The 14571-nt window shown below is 34.8% G+C and overlaps 1 protein-coding gene and 1 non-coding gene across 2 annotated transcripts in view; one reads left to right on the top strand and one right to left on the bottom strand.

Annotated features, from left to right (window-relative positions):
- Positions 1 to 14571, bottom strand: part of LEKR1 (leucine, glutamate and lysine rich 1) — a 164624-nt gene that overhangs the window by 131434 nt on the left and 18619 nt on the right. The window contains exon 5 of the mRNA XM_019731921.2: positions 3680 to 3894. Coding sequence (XP_019587480.2) covers positions 3680 to 3894 — 215 coding nt within the window. The remainder of the gene's footprint in view (positions 1 to 3679; positions 3895 to 14571) is intronic.
- TRNAM-CAU (transfer RNA methionine (anticodon CAU)) lies at positions 5155 to 5229 on the top strand. Its single transcript has one exon. It is a non-coding gene; the product is annotated as a tRNA-Met (tRNA).

The raw sequence follows: 14571 nt of genomic DNA, 5'->3' as shown, positions 1-14571 counted from the left end.
GTATTACTTACTGCATTAACAGATTAAAGGAGAAAAAAAATCTTCTGATTGTCCCAACAGAAGATGGAAAAACATTTATTAAAATTCAATACCTAGTCCTGATTTTAAAAAACCTTAAAGATCTAGAAATATAAGGTGAATTCCTTTATCTGATAAAAGACATCTTTAAGAAACCATTAGCAAATACCCTATTTAACAAAGAAACACACTGGACAGGTTCACATTCAATCAGAAATAGGACCCAGATATACTCTATGAGTTACTATTCCACACTGTTCTAAAGGTCTGATCAAGTTAATGAAACAAAAAGTGGGGTAGAGTGGAAAGGTATAACTATTAGAAACAAAAAGGTAAGACAGTTACTATCTGCATATAAGGTGACTGTTTTATATATGTGTGTGTATATATGTATTAATATATTTAAGAAAATCAACTGAAAAACAAATACAAGTAATAAAAGAATTAAGGGAGCTAGATACAAAATCAATACATAAAAATCACTAACATTCAGAAAAATTAAAATGTAATAAAAAATCCCATTCCCAATATCAACAAAAATTGTAAGTCTAGGAATTAAACTAATATGAAATGTGCAAGAAAATTATAAAACTTTACTGAGGGATTTAAAGAAAACAAACTCATAGATACAGACAACAGATTGGTGGTTACCAAAAGGAAAGAGAGGGGAGGGCGACATAGGGAAAGGGGGTCAAATATATAGTGATGGATGAAAACTAGGCTTTTGGTGGTGAGCATGCTATAGTGTATACAGATATCGAATTATAATGTACACCTGACACTTATATAATGTTATTAACAATGTTATTAACCAGTTACCTCAATTGTTTAAATAATAAAATAAAGAAGACCTGAATAAATGAGGGAAAAAGATCATGTTCCAGGGTAAGAAGATTCAAGATTATGAAGACGTCAATTCTCAAAATGTCAAATTGCTCTAGAAAGTAAATGCAACTCCAATCTCAATCATAATATTGAATGTTTTATGGAATCTGGTAAGTTGATTAAAGTTCATCCAGGAGAGAAAGTATGCTAGAAAAGCCAGAATAACCTGAAAAGCAAAGCAAACACTTGCCCTACAAAATATCAAAACACATAAAGCTAAAGTAGTTCAAAGTGTGGTGATGACCTGTTCCTACCCACACACTGAATATTTGTGTCCCCCAAAACTCGTAAGTTGTAACCCATTCCCCAATGGCATATGGAGGTAGGGCCTTTGGAAGGTGAGTAAGCCATAAGGATGAAGACCTCCTGAATGGGACTAGCCCCTTATAAAAGAATTCCCAGAGAGCCCCCCTGCTTCTTCTGCCATATGAGGACACAGCAAGAAGACAGCTGTTTATGAGCCAGAAAGGGGCTCTCACCAGACACCAAATACACCAGTACCTTGATCTTCACTTCCCAGCCTCTAGAACTGTGAGAGATAAATAATGTTGGTTATAAGCCACCCAACCAATGGTACTTTGTTACAGCAGCCCGAACAGACTAAGACACCCATTGATAAACAGATCAATAGCATAAAACAGAGTCCAGAAATAGGCTAGAATAGAAATTAATTCATGGCCTTTCAAATAAAGGGAAAAGGGATGAAGAAATTAATAAATGACAGTGCAACAACAAGCCATAGATTTAGAAAACAACCATAAAAAACATGAAATTATAAATCTACCCTATAAAAACTAATTCCAAATAGATTACATAGATTAACTAAAATAACAATATTATAAAACTTTTAAACATATGTTGTTTTTTTCAACTTGCCTGAATCTAACACCAGGTTAGTGTTAGCCAGAGTAAGTTTCTGTTTGTAACCAAAAGAACTCAATACAGAACCCTGACCAGAATTTGGCAAAAAAAAACAAAAAACAAAAAACAACTCAATACAGAAAAAAATAAAGGTAAGCAACCACGAGAAAATATTAGCAACATACATAAAGTATAAAATGTTTAATAAACATGAAACAAACTGTTCAATCTCATTAGCAATGAACACAAATTAAATATTAAAGTAACATTTTTTCATTCAAAAAAATAATAATTTGAGAAAAATTAAGAAGACTCCAGTATTAACAAGATATAGGAAAATAACCACTTTATAAACTATTGGCCAAATATAAGTTAACACTATCTTCTAAGACAATTTGGTATGATACCGATAAAAATTTTAAATTGGCATGTTACTTCTTTTCAGCAATTTCACTTCCAGGCATTTACCCTATGGAAACCATACACGTATGTACACATGAATATAAATTTAAATACTATGTTGAAAAGAGAAATGGTTAAGTAAATTTGGCATATTGTTAGTAAGGAAATGTTGCAGCAGTTAAGAATAAGAGAGATCTATATGCATTAACATGGAAAAATTTCCAAAATATATAGGTAAGTGGCAAGAGTCACAGAATGATATATTTAATATATTGGTGATGTTAAAAGCTAGTGTATTGTAAGATAAAGATTTTTAAAATTACATGGTTTATATGTAAAATACATTACATATATTAAAGAAATATATCTGTAATAAACATAAAGGCACAATGAAGAATCTAGAAAGAGATAAACCAAACCATTAAAAATGGTTTTTATCTCCAGTAAGAAGAAAGCAATCAGCAGGATAAAAAGGGACTTTCTTGCCTTTTCTTCTAATTTCTTTCATTTTGTGTGTTTATGTAAGTATATAATACAATATTGTATTATGGAAAGTAAAGTATGAATAACACCAAACAAAAGAATCGCTGACAAGGAAAAATACCCTCCAAATTTAAAATTCTACACTGAATACTTCAAATTTTTTATTTTTTCCACTCAGTATGAAATAGTTTATTATTCAGATTTGAAATTCAAAAAACTGTAACAAAATTTTTTTGCTAAAGAACTAAGAATTATTCAATTGACATTTACTGCAATTATTAAAATTTGCAATAGAATTTAATACAAGTACTTAATCCTAAGAGGTTTCAGAAAGTTTCTATTTTTATAAAGACATGATATTCATTAAATTCATTAATTTGAGGCTTACTACTACCAACTGTCGATATTTTAAATAGAGAAATATTCATTCATAGGAAAAAGGTAAAGCTACAAAACACCAGCAAAAACCCTTCTACAGAACTGTCTGTATAAATAAGCTCATTGAAGTGTCTTTAGGCAGACTAAATTGTTGATTAGATTGGACAGCATAAGGAACTCTTTATTTAAATTTATTCCAATTTCAGTGACTTAGAATCATGTACCAATTTTAAAGTTTTGAAATTCTTTTGAAAATATTACCTTATAAATCCAAAATATTAAAATATTCAAGGCCATTTAAAATAAATGTTAGATATCAAAAACTACAAAAATTCACCTGATTATTGAAAGATAAAGCTTCCTAATGATAAAAGTAAGATATATATTTAAATAAATAAAACTTGACCCATCTCAATGGATAGTTACTGAATTAATTGGTTTTTAATCATTCAGAAAGTAAAGTATGTCTCAGAGAATGTTCAAACTATAATGAAGAATTATACTCAGTAATTATTAATAATAAACAAACTCAAATGTATTAAACTATAAATTATACCTGCTATAAATTCTAGAAGAATACTGAAAGTCTATTTATTGTCTGTACTTTTCTTTCAAACTAAATAAATGACAGAAAAGAATAATGTACTCTAACCTTTCTGTTTTGGATTCGTTGTCAATTTTGTACTGTTCAAAATCTTGGCTAAGAGACTGTAGCTTTTCTTGAAGTCTCTTTTCACGTTCTACACTTCCTTGATAAAATTTCATCTCTTTTTCCATCGCTTTCACTTTTTCTTCCATAGCTTTAAACTCATGAAGTATTAGATAGCTGACTCCACAGTACTTACAAACTTTTTCTTCAGGGGACATCTAGAAAATAGAACATACATTTACTGAAATGATTTTTTTAATTCTGAAAAACAAAGTTCAACTGAAGATGTTACTGCAACCATGCTGGTCAAATGAAGTAAATGTATACTGTACTATGTCATGGAGTAATAATAATGACGTTACCTACAGCTGGATAAAATTTTTAAAATTGGCATGATGTTGACTCTGACACAAAATCTTGGAATTAGAAAAGATTCTTTCAGAGTAATTATTTCTCCACGGTACCTCTAAGAAAGATTTACTCTTGAAATGTTTTCCATAAAATAAAACTAAAAATGATGAAAACATCTTTATAATTCTTGTTTTAAGATGAGTTTTCCATGAAGTGGGAAAAGTCACTGGCCTTTCACTTAACTGCACTATGATCCTGGAGATGCCGCTTGGCTTTTTCAGATTTATGTTCCTCATCTATAAAATTAGGGCATTGGACCAAATGAACTCCAAGTTCCTGTTCAGTTTTGACATTTTATGATTTTCATAGCACTTAACATTCTGTCATAAAATCACAAATAGGAAAAACACTTTGAACCTAATTTCTTCTGCCTACATTAGTTCTTTTCCCCTCCGGTTGTTATGGCTATACCCGCTTTCATAGACAAGAAGACTATTGGAGTCAAACCAGCTAATAGGTAGAGAATTTGGGATTAAACCCAGATCTGTTTAAAACAAGCACCTATGCCTGTAACCATTTGTATCATATTTATCTCCACAGTGTACTTCAGCTAAATCCTCTTACTTTCTTCAGATATAACGTTCACACATCTGTGGCCAACATTAAGGCAGTGGAAAATAGAATTTAAGCAAAGTCAAGAGAGAGGTAATTCTTTTTTTCTGTCTCAAGTACATAAATATTCCTCAAGTAGCCTCTACTTGTCTTGCTATTCAAAGGAAAAGAGACAGCTTCATTAAATATTTGCTCAAGGGCACTAAAATGCAAACAACACTTGGATTATTGGAGGAGCACTTACTCTTAAGGCAACCTCTCTTAAGACTGTAGAAATGGCTCCTGTAACTAAGTGTGACACCACCATATCTGCCTATCAATGCTATTACACAAGAGTAGGTTGAAACTAATAATAAATTTTTACACAGTAAAAATTTCCTCATTTAAACTTGAATAATAAAAATTCAAATGAGAAACCATAATACTGTGAGACACAGATGAATGAATACCTAAGTCATCTAACTGAAACTGATACCAAATTCACAGATTTATAAAACAGTAGGTTTGATCACAGGGGTGCCATTAGCTCAGCTGGTTAGAGCGTGGTGCTCATAACACCAAGGTTGCCGGTTCAATTCCCGCATGGGCCACTGTGAGCTGAGCCCTTCTTAAAAGAAAAGAAAGAAATCACAAGTACAAGCTGGTTCAAACTCTGGATGGGTTCACTGAGTCTATTGCAACCTAGTGTAGTTGTTATCCAGTCTATCTCAGCACCCCAAATGACGCAAAAAGACTTTGTAAAGCAGCCTGTTGCGTCTTCTCACGGTTTTGTCTGTCAGGGCATTTTTTGTCACACTGATCCCAAATCTGCCTCCCTGCAGCGTCCACTGGTCCTAGCCCTCCTAGAAAGCATGTGGAAGAACCCCCGACCTCTTTATGATATTTGAAGACAGCTGCCAGGAACACTCCATGTCTTCCTTCTCCAGGTCAACACTTCCAGTTCCGTCAGCTGTTTCCCCTGTGACATGACTTTGAATTTCTTCCTCATTCTAAATAATTTTCTCTGAACGTGCTCCTGTGTTCTACATCTGTTTCAAAGTATGGTGCCCAGAATTGAATACTTCAGTGTGGCTGATCTCAGTAAAACAGAATAAGAGAGGCCTCCAACTTCCCTCATTTTAATATCTCACTAGTAATATCATTAGTAATAACTTCTAATGCAACCTTAAATTACAATGGTCTTTTGTATTTTTAATAATTATATGTTGCCATTATATACTATAACTGTCTTTTATGTTAAAGAAAGCCCCCCATTTAAAAAATACATATATACTGCAATGCAAAACAATGTCTCATTCTATTGAATAGACCAATCCATTCCTTCCGTTTTCCAGAAATTTGCCTTTCACAGTCCTGGCTGCTCTGTTTGGTAATGTGATTAAACCCCCCTCCAGCCATCCACCCTGCCCATGGCTGATTGGTGGAAGAGCACTGGACATCACGCCCAGAAGAACCAAGCCCTAAGCTGAGATGAGCCCACTAGGCCTTTAAGTGCTGACCACTAGGAAACCTTTAGGGCTAACCACCCAAATATCTCTGTAACCCAGCCTATAGATATTCATATTGTCTTCAGGAACATTATGACAACATTTGTCAAATACCCTTATAAAGTCCGTATATTCTGTGCCTACTACAGTTCTTGGATCTAGTAACTACACAAAACGAATGACAAGGCCTACTTGCTGGTTCTAATGGCGAACATAAAATTGGCCCAATTTTATTGGTTCCCTAACAGCTAGATCCTCACAAATCACCCTTCGATACAATATTCTGCAATCCTGTCTGGGATTGAAACTGAGTTCACTGGTTGTAATTTATGGTCATTTCATACCTGCAAAGACATTTGTGCGTTATCCTCTTACTCCCTCCTTGTCCTCAAACATCACCTAGAGTGAGTGGCTCTGCAATCCCATTCAAAGTACTGTCAGTCCCCGGGCATATAATTCATCCACATCAAGAAACCCGAACTAACTCAGACCAGATGGGCATTTTCTTACGATCCCTTTGCCCATCGTGAGTTTTGATTCCTTCCTTCTCATCAATTTGAAAACTATATTGCTTACTCCCAGGCACTTTCATCCTTAACCTTTTGCCTATTAATCACAGTTCTCGTCCTGCTCCTGGCAAAGTGCCCTATTCTTAATCTAAAGAAAACTCTTGCTGGGCGAAGCTTATTTGCAGCCTGATGTACAAAACAGAAATACATAAACTTCACAGTTGTGAAAGCTATTAGAATGTTATTCCAGCATAGCAATCAGGAGGGAAAGCTGAAGTAATGCATTTTATAGAACAGGTCTTCTGGAAGTTTAGCAAAGAAAAACAAAGCATGACATCATTGTAATCTAGAAAATAAGACAATCAGGTTATAAAATAATAGGTCCATAAGAGTAGTCTCCAGACTTCGTCTAGTCCTTATCACTGAGTGATCTATGTTAATGAACAAAAGTTTTCAATGCTATTAAACTGTAAGTAATTTTCTATAAGTAAAACTGCAACAGAAAATATATAATAACACTTTCAAATTCATGTCTATATGGGCTAATTACCTAGGACATTTTTGTGAAACTTGAGAAGATATGAAATCCTATAATTATGTTCCCAAATGAAGTAAAAGTTATCTCTTTTTTTGTGAAATATAATTTGTGTTTCATCCTTATAACTTGGTGTTATACCGTCTCCTCATTTTGTAAGTAAAATAATGACATCCTGTCATCCTTGACAAAAGGGCTATCATTAGCAGGATGCTTTTGCTTCCTGTAAGATGTACTTTGGAAGAGGCATCAACAAATGCAGTAGATTAAACAAATGCAGAGCCATTTAAAAATAAATCATAAAATAAAATTCTCAAATGTAGTGTTTGTACTTCTTAAATTATAGTTATTTAATATAAAAGTTTATATTTAAATTAGGCTTCAGATTCTTTTCAATACTCCTGTCTGTGCTTCAACTAGAAAAGGCACTCAGTAACCTTCTGCCGCCCAAATGAGGCTTTCTCTGCTCCAAACATTGTTCCTCCTTTCTTCCTCTACCCCTTCCATGCTTTTCATACTTGGATAAGGAGGAAATAGATAGATAAACTATTCCACAAAAGGTAAGAGTAACAGCAGTATAAAATGATAAACCTTCCAAGAGGATGAGCATTAAAAATATGCCTGGACTCAAAACAATGAGTACCTAGCTAGTGAATTGCACTCAGACTGGGAGAAACATTTTGAGAGAGGAAAGTTGACCTTTTGAGCCACACAGACTGCCTGACCCTTTTATAAGGATGTCAGGACACTTCTTCATCAATAAGTCAACTTGCTTCACCACCAATTTAAAAATCAATCTGGTAAAGAAGCATCTACAAAAACCCCTACACCTACATTATATTTAATGGTGAAAGTTTGAGTGCTTTTTCCCCTAAGATAAGGAAGGCAAGGACAGCCACTCTCTCTGCTCTTAATGCAACATAATACTGGAAGTTCAAGCCAGAGCAAGAAGAGGAAATAAAGGACATGCACATCAGAAAGGAAGAAATAAAACTGTCCCTAACTGAGATGACATGATTGCCTACATAGAAAATCGCAAGGAATCCACAATAAAACTCCTAGGACTAATAAGTTCAGAAAGGTCAATGATTCAAAATAAACATGCAAAAACCAACTGTATCTCTATATACTGCCAATGAATGCATGGCAGTGAAATTAAAAACACAATACCAATTACAATTGCTCAAAAAAATGAAATACGGAGCTATAAATCTAACAAAACATGTACAGGACTTGTATGCTAAAAACTACAAAACACTGATATAAGAAACCAAAGATCTAAATAAATGGAGAGACATACTATGCTTATGAGTTGGAAGGCACAAAATATTAAAGATATCAATTCTTCCCAAATTTATATATAGGTTTAATGTAATTCATATCAAAATTCCAGCCAGATGTTTTTTAGATAAGACAAGATTGTTCTCAAATCTATATGAAAAGGCAAAAGAACCAGAAGAGCTAAAGCAATCTTGAAAAAGAAGAATAAAGTGGGAGGGAATCATTTTACCTGATTTCAAGACATACTGTATTGTTACAGTAATCAAGACTATGTTGTATTGGCAGAATGATAGACACATAGATCAACGGAATAGGATAGAGAACCCAAAAATAAATCTATATAAATATGCCAAAATGACTTTTTGGCAAAGGTGCAAAAGCAATTCAATGAAGGAAAGATAGCCTGTTTAACAAATTGTGCTGGAACAATTGAAAAATCCATAGGGTGAAAAAAAAAAAAAAATGAACCCCAATCTAAACTTTACACCCTATATAAAAAATAACTCAAAATGGATCATGGACCTAAATGTAAACATAAAAAGTGATTTTACAAGAAAAAAAACCTAGCAGAAAATCTCTAGGAGCTAAACTAGACAGAGTTCTTATACAGGATACCAAAAGCATGATCCATAAATGGAAAAACTGATAATCTGAATTCCATCAATATGTAAAACTTTTGTTGTGGAAAAGACCCTGTGAAGAGGATAAAAGGATATGCTACAGACCGGAGGAAAAATATGTGCAATACACATTTCTGACAAAGGACTATACATATCTAGATTATATGAAGAACTCTCAAAACTCAACAGTAAAAAAAATAAAAACTCCAATTAGAAAAAGGTCAAAAGACATGAAGAAACATTTCACCTAAGAGGATATACAGACGCCAAATAAGTACATGAAAAGATATTCAACATCATTAGCTATTAGGAAAATGCAAATCAAAACCACAATGAGATATCATTGCACACCTATCAGAAGGACTAAAATAAAAACTAATGGCGACATCAAATGCTGGTAAAGATGCAGAGAAACTGGATCACTCATACATTGCTGGTGAGAATGTAAAATGGTACAGCCTCTGGAAAAGTTTGGCAGTGTCTTAAAAAACTAAACATTCAACTACCGTACAACCTAGCAATTGCATTCGGGCATTTATCCCAGGAAAATGAAAACATATGTTCACATAAAAACCTATATGGGAATATTTATAGCAGCTTTATACTTAATAGCCAAAAACTGGGGAAAAAAACAGATGTTCTTCAACAAACTATAGTACTTTCATACCATGTAATACTGCTCAGCAATAAAAAGGAATAAGCTATTGATACATGCAACAACCTGAACAAAGTTCCAGAGAATTACTCTGAGTGAAAAAAAACGAATCCCAAAAGTTACATATTGCATGATTCCATTTATATAACATTCTTGAAATGACAAAATTATTGGAGTCCAGATCAATGGTTGCCAGAGGTCATGGACTAGGGTGGGGGGTGGAGTGGTGGAAGTGTATAAAGCGGGAGGTTGAGGTGAATGTGGCTATAAAAGGGCAACAGAAGGAATCCTTGTAATAAACTGCTCTGTGTCTTGACCGGATCAATGTAGATGTCCTGGCTGTGACACCTTAGTATATATAGTTTTGCCCGATGTTACCACTGAGGGAAGCGTATATCGGATCCCTTAGTATTATTTCTTACAAACGCATGTGAATGTACAATGATCTCAAAATAAGAAGTTTAATAAGGAAATAATAAAAATAAATCAACCTGGGACTAAAATACCAAAGATTAATCCATAAAGAAATTTTATTGAGTAATTTCAAGAAATGTTGGCCTCATACGTGAATTATACATGACACTCTATGCTTATCTACATATGCTTTCAAAGTACATTTCCTCCAATCCCTGTTTTTCCACTGGGAAACCTCACCTTAGTAAAAACTCTATGACCCTCTAATGGCGAGCCAGCAAAAGTGTTTTGGACAACAAATTCACAAATGCAGATCTTTCAAGATTCATAGTAACATTTTTTAAAAAACTGTTTTCCTAATGAACTATCTTGGGTCACAATAGTAAGTTAATAGTCTCTCCCAAAATTGCAGCTTCCTATTTCTTCTGTCATTAGGTTTTAACACTGTAATTCCTCTAAAACACAACACACATACCCACACACACATACACATATCATTACTTTTCCAGGATGCTAATGCTAACATTTCTATGACCATTTTCGTATTCTTTTTCCTCTACTTTAACTCAACACAGAATTTGACCCTAGCCACAGTGGCCCAGGATGACCTGGAAAATTAGGTTTATTTTTTCTGGCAATGACAATCTGTGCTTGGAAATATAAAACTGTTATTCTGAATAAATTTCAAAGTTTCAAAGTACTAAAATTACTACACTGAAACAGGACAAAATGAGCTGTTACTGCTAGGGAAAGGGATTGTTATCCCAGAAAGAACAGTGTGCTGCTCTCCAACCCTTGCACCACCACTTCTGTTTTATAAAATAAACAACTCTGGTCTCTTTATTTTACTTTGTGGTAATAAATATCTCCTGAAGCTAAAATCCTATTACAAGTGCATTTTGTCACCATTTTAAAAAGATAAAGAAATCAGCTTTACTTTTGCAAAATAACTGATTTTTCCACTAATTTGTTACAGTTGTTTTGATTTCTGTATATGTCCCCAAGCAAAAACAGCAAAAGGAAGGTTGTTCATTGCTTTTTTTTTTTCTTAAAAAAGGAAGTCCATATGTCTCTAAAATAGGTTGACATTCGGGAAGGAAAGAGGTATAATTATTACTTTGCTGATCTATAAGTGTTCTTTTAAATTGTGGCAATAAAATACCAAACACAGAACTGTACTATTATTACAAGTGCATTCTGCTTTCAGAACGCTGGATGAAAATTCTAGCAAAGCTGCAGGTTATTAGAGGTCAGAGACAGGTAGGAGTCAGGTCTGTCTAGAGAGAGCAGATTTTAAAATGTGGTCTAAGTACATCTAGAAGTAACCTGTAGAGTTTAGCAGCAGACAACAGGGATGAGTGTGGTCTCGCTGTCCAGCCCATGGGTCTGTTTTACATTTTGTGCCACGTGGGGGGATGGAAGTCTGAGGTGTGTTTTATGCTCAGTCAGAAATTGTGATAAAAAGCAAAAAGATCCAGGAATGGAAGTCAAAAGATTATCTTATTCTTTCTTCCCTTAGAGTCCCTAAGACGATGAGACCAGGGGGGAGGTAATTTAACAATCTTAGCCTTCTAGTATGGCAATGGATTCTCTAACTATAGCTCATTATCATGAGCGTTCTTTTCCACACTTTCCCTTCGGTGGCCATCTCGCTCACCACCCCTACTTTTTCTTGCAACTTTTCTACTACTACCTATTTTGCCATTATGAGTACAGCACAGTACAGTTATTTTCATGTTCTTATCAAGTATCTTTCATGTACTTTATCAACCATCCCACATCCACATCGTATAGCAAAATTACAGAAAGAAACAAAGAGGAAGGATTCCCCTCACCTTCTCTTCCCTGATTTCTACACTAACCTTCCTTGCCTACATGGGGTGGGGGAGGGGAAGAAGGGCGGCCAGATGGCTCAGTTGATTAGAACATGAGCTCTCAACAAGGTTGCCGGTTCAATTCCCTCATGGGCTGGTGGGCTGTGACCCCTGCAACTAACTGGACTTGGAGCTGAGCTGCACCCCCCACAACTAGATTGAAGGACAACAACTTGGAGCTGATGGGTCCTGGAGAAACACACTGTTCCCCAATATTCCCCAATTAAAAAAATGTAAAAACAAAAACAACAACAGAAAAAAACACAGCAGGGACTTCTCTAGAAAGAAGAGCCAGCATAAAAACCAACACAAAACGTTAACAGCAGAATGGGGGCAGTGGGGCGGTAGGAGCCTTTGAAAGACCTTTCTGTCACCGTACACTGATCCAACCACCTCACATCCTCTTTTGCCCAATAAAGAAATGGAGCACAATTTCTAAGCCATTATGGAAAGAAATAATTTGTTTTCTTCATTTCAATAGTGAGGTATTATTGAATTATTCTAATCCAAAGTATTCCTATTACTGTTATAAGCTATACATCTATTTAATATGATTCTGTATAGAATGACGTATGCAAGCTGAGTAGGTAGACGGAGTAGGTAACTGCCTGATCACTAGGTGATTTAACAAGCATATTATGGGCCACCTAGATGAATCAAACATAGGAAAAAGTTATGGGAAACAAATAACTGACTTAGACTGCATTCTAATAGGCTGTGGGATGCATGGACACGTTTTGGTTGCTTTCTAATCTAGTACCCAGAACAGTGTCTGGCACCTACTAGGCACAGGATAAACATCCGTGGTATAAATGTATCTAACTTAGGTCTGAAAAAGTGCAAAGCTGCACTGCATATTCTAAACATTGAGCAGGACAAAGGCTCCAATCAGAATACGTGTCCAGGGCCTTGGGCAGCTGAGCTTCTCCTGGTGTCCCCACTTCTCTGCTTGCCATTCCTGCTTTGAGAACATAACTGTAGATTTACGAAATGCTTGTATGAGCATTTTTTTAAACAATTTACTTATACAGTACCTTAAACATGAGGGGGAAAAAAAACATTCTACAACTCTCGTAAAAACTTTGTAAACATAAATACACACTTTCATATATTCCAAACATTTACATTGTTAAACATTCTCTAACTTGGCCAGCTTTTTCTCACCAGTAAGCTTTCTGTTCCCTTGGCCTCGCATGCTCTATTGCCTAGCGGTCCATAGAAATACTCCACCTTAAAGGGCCAGTCCCAGTTCTATCTCCTGCATAAAGCTTCTCCCTTGACCATCCCAATACTCGGGGAATTTCTCTCCCCACCTTCTCCTTTCTCAGATACTATCTTATATGACATTTAAATCATACACTATCTTTTAGAGTTTTTCATATCATTATATATCATCTTCCTGACAAATGACTGGGATCTAAAGTATGGGTATTGTGTCTTGAAGATTGTTTTGTTTTGCTTCTTTTAATCTCTACCACACAGGTTAGTACATAGAAGGAACTCAGCTGAGGGAGAGAGAAAGGACTTCCATGTCTACCAACACATAAAAGGACCATTTCTCATCGCTGAGCTCTCTCTGTGCTTACTATCTCATAGACCTAACTTAAAAGGTGAAGTGAATTAAATGCAATAGTTGAAAAGGTCTTTTCTGGTAACTGGACCTTCCCTTCCAGTTCCTGCTAGGTTGCAGTTTCCATAAATCTAAAGAACACGCAGTAATATTATAGTAAGCATCCAATTAAGTCAATGGCGTGGTTAATACTGACAGGCAGCCCACAGCAACATGCACAAAGGATAAAAGAATACCTGAAAGTTGACTGCAATTTTTTATTAACTACCAATCTGTTACTTTTAAATTAAGAGTGGACTACAGATTTACCGAAAAACCTGAATGATTAATAATAGCTAAGGTCTCAGGTTTTAATTCAGTTTATCGATCAGTTTCAGAGATATTTTTTGAGTTATATTGTTAACGATGCATGCATTGCCCAACTAAATATGGAAGAAATGCTTTTGCCTGAGGACAGATGTGAACATGGAAAAGAGTAGCATGGACTCTGTGAAGAATTGATTGTTAACCAGATTAAATGAGTTGATATACATGAAAGGGCTTAAAACAGTGCCTGGTACAGTAAGTGGCAAGAATTAAGGTAAAACTGAAATGGACCCTTATAGAGAGAGAGACACAAAAATTTAGCATAAGCTACAAACTTATTGTACTATAAAATCTTACATAAGACCCGGTCTTATATTAATTTTTGCTCCAAAAAAAGCATTAGAGCTAATTGTCTGGCTAGGTCTTATTTTCAGGAAAACACGGTAATTGTAATTTCTGTAGTGGTTTACTACCAATTATTTGTTTTGCAAATACAGACTAAGGATCACTTAAAATTTTAAACACCCATTTATTTCAGGTTTTTTTTTAACTTATTTTTACTGACAAGCTGCTACAAAAAATATCTAACTATACTATTTGGATATCCCCAGGGCCCTCTTTTCACAGGAGCTCCACAAACACCTGGTCAAATACTGTGCTAGAATTGTGTATTTGTCTTCT

Source organism: Rhinolophus sinicus, linkage group LG01, assembly GCF_036562045.2.
Source record: "Rhinolophus sinicus isolate RSC01 linkage group LG01, ASM3656204v1, whole genome shotgun sequence".
NCBI lineage: Eukaryota > Metazoa > Chordata > Mammalia > Chiroptera > Rhinolophidae > Rhinolophus > Rhinolophus sinicus.
Note: the sequence above shows the minus strand (reverse complement) of the source record. Positions and strands in the feature narration are given on the sequence as shown.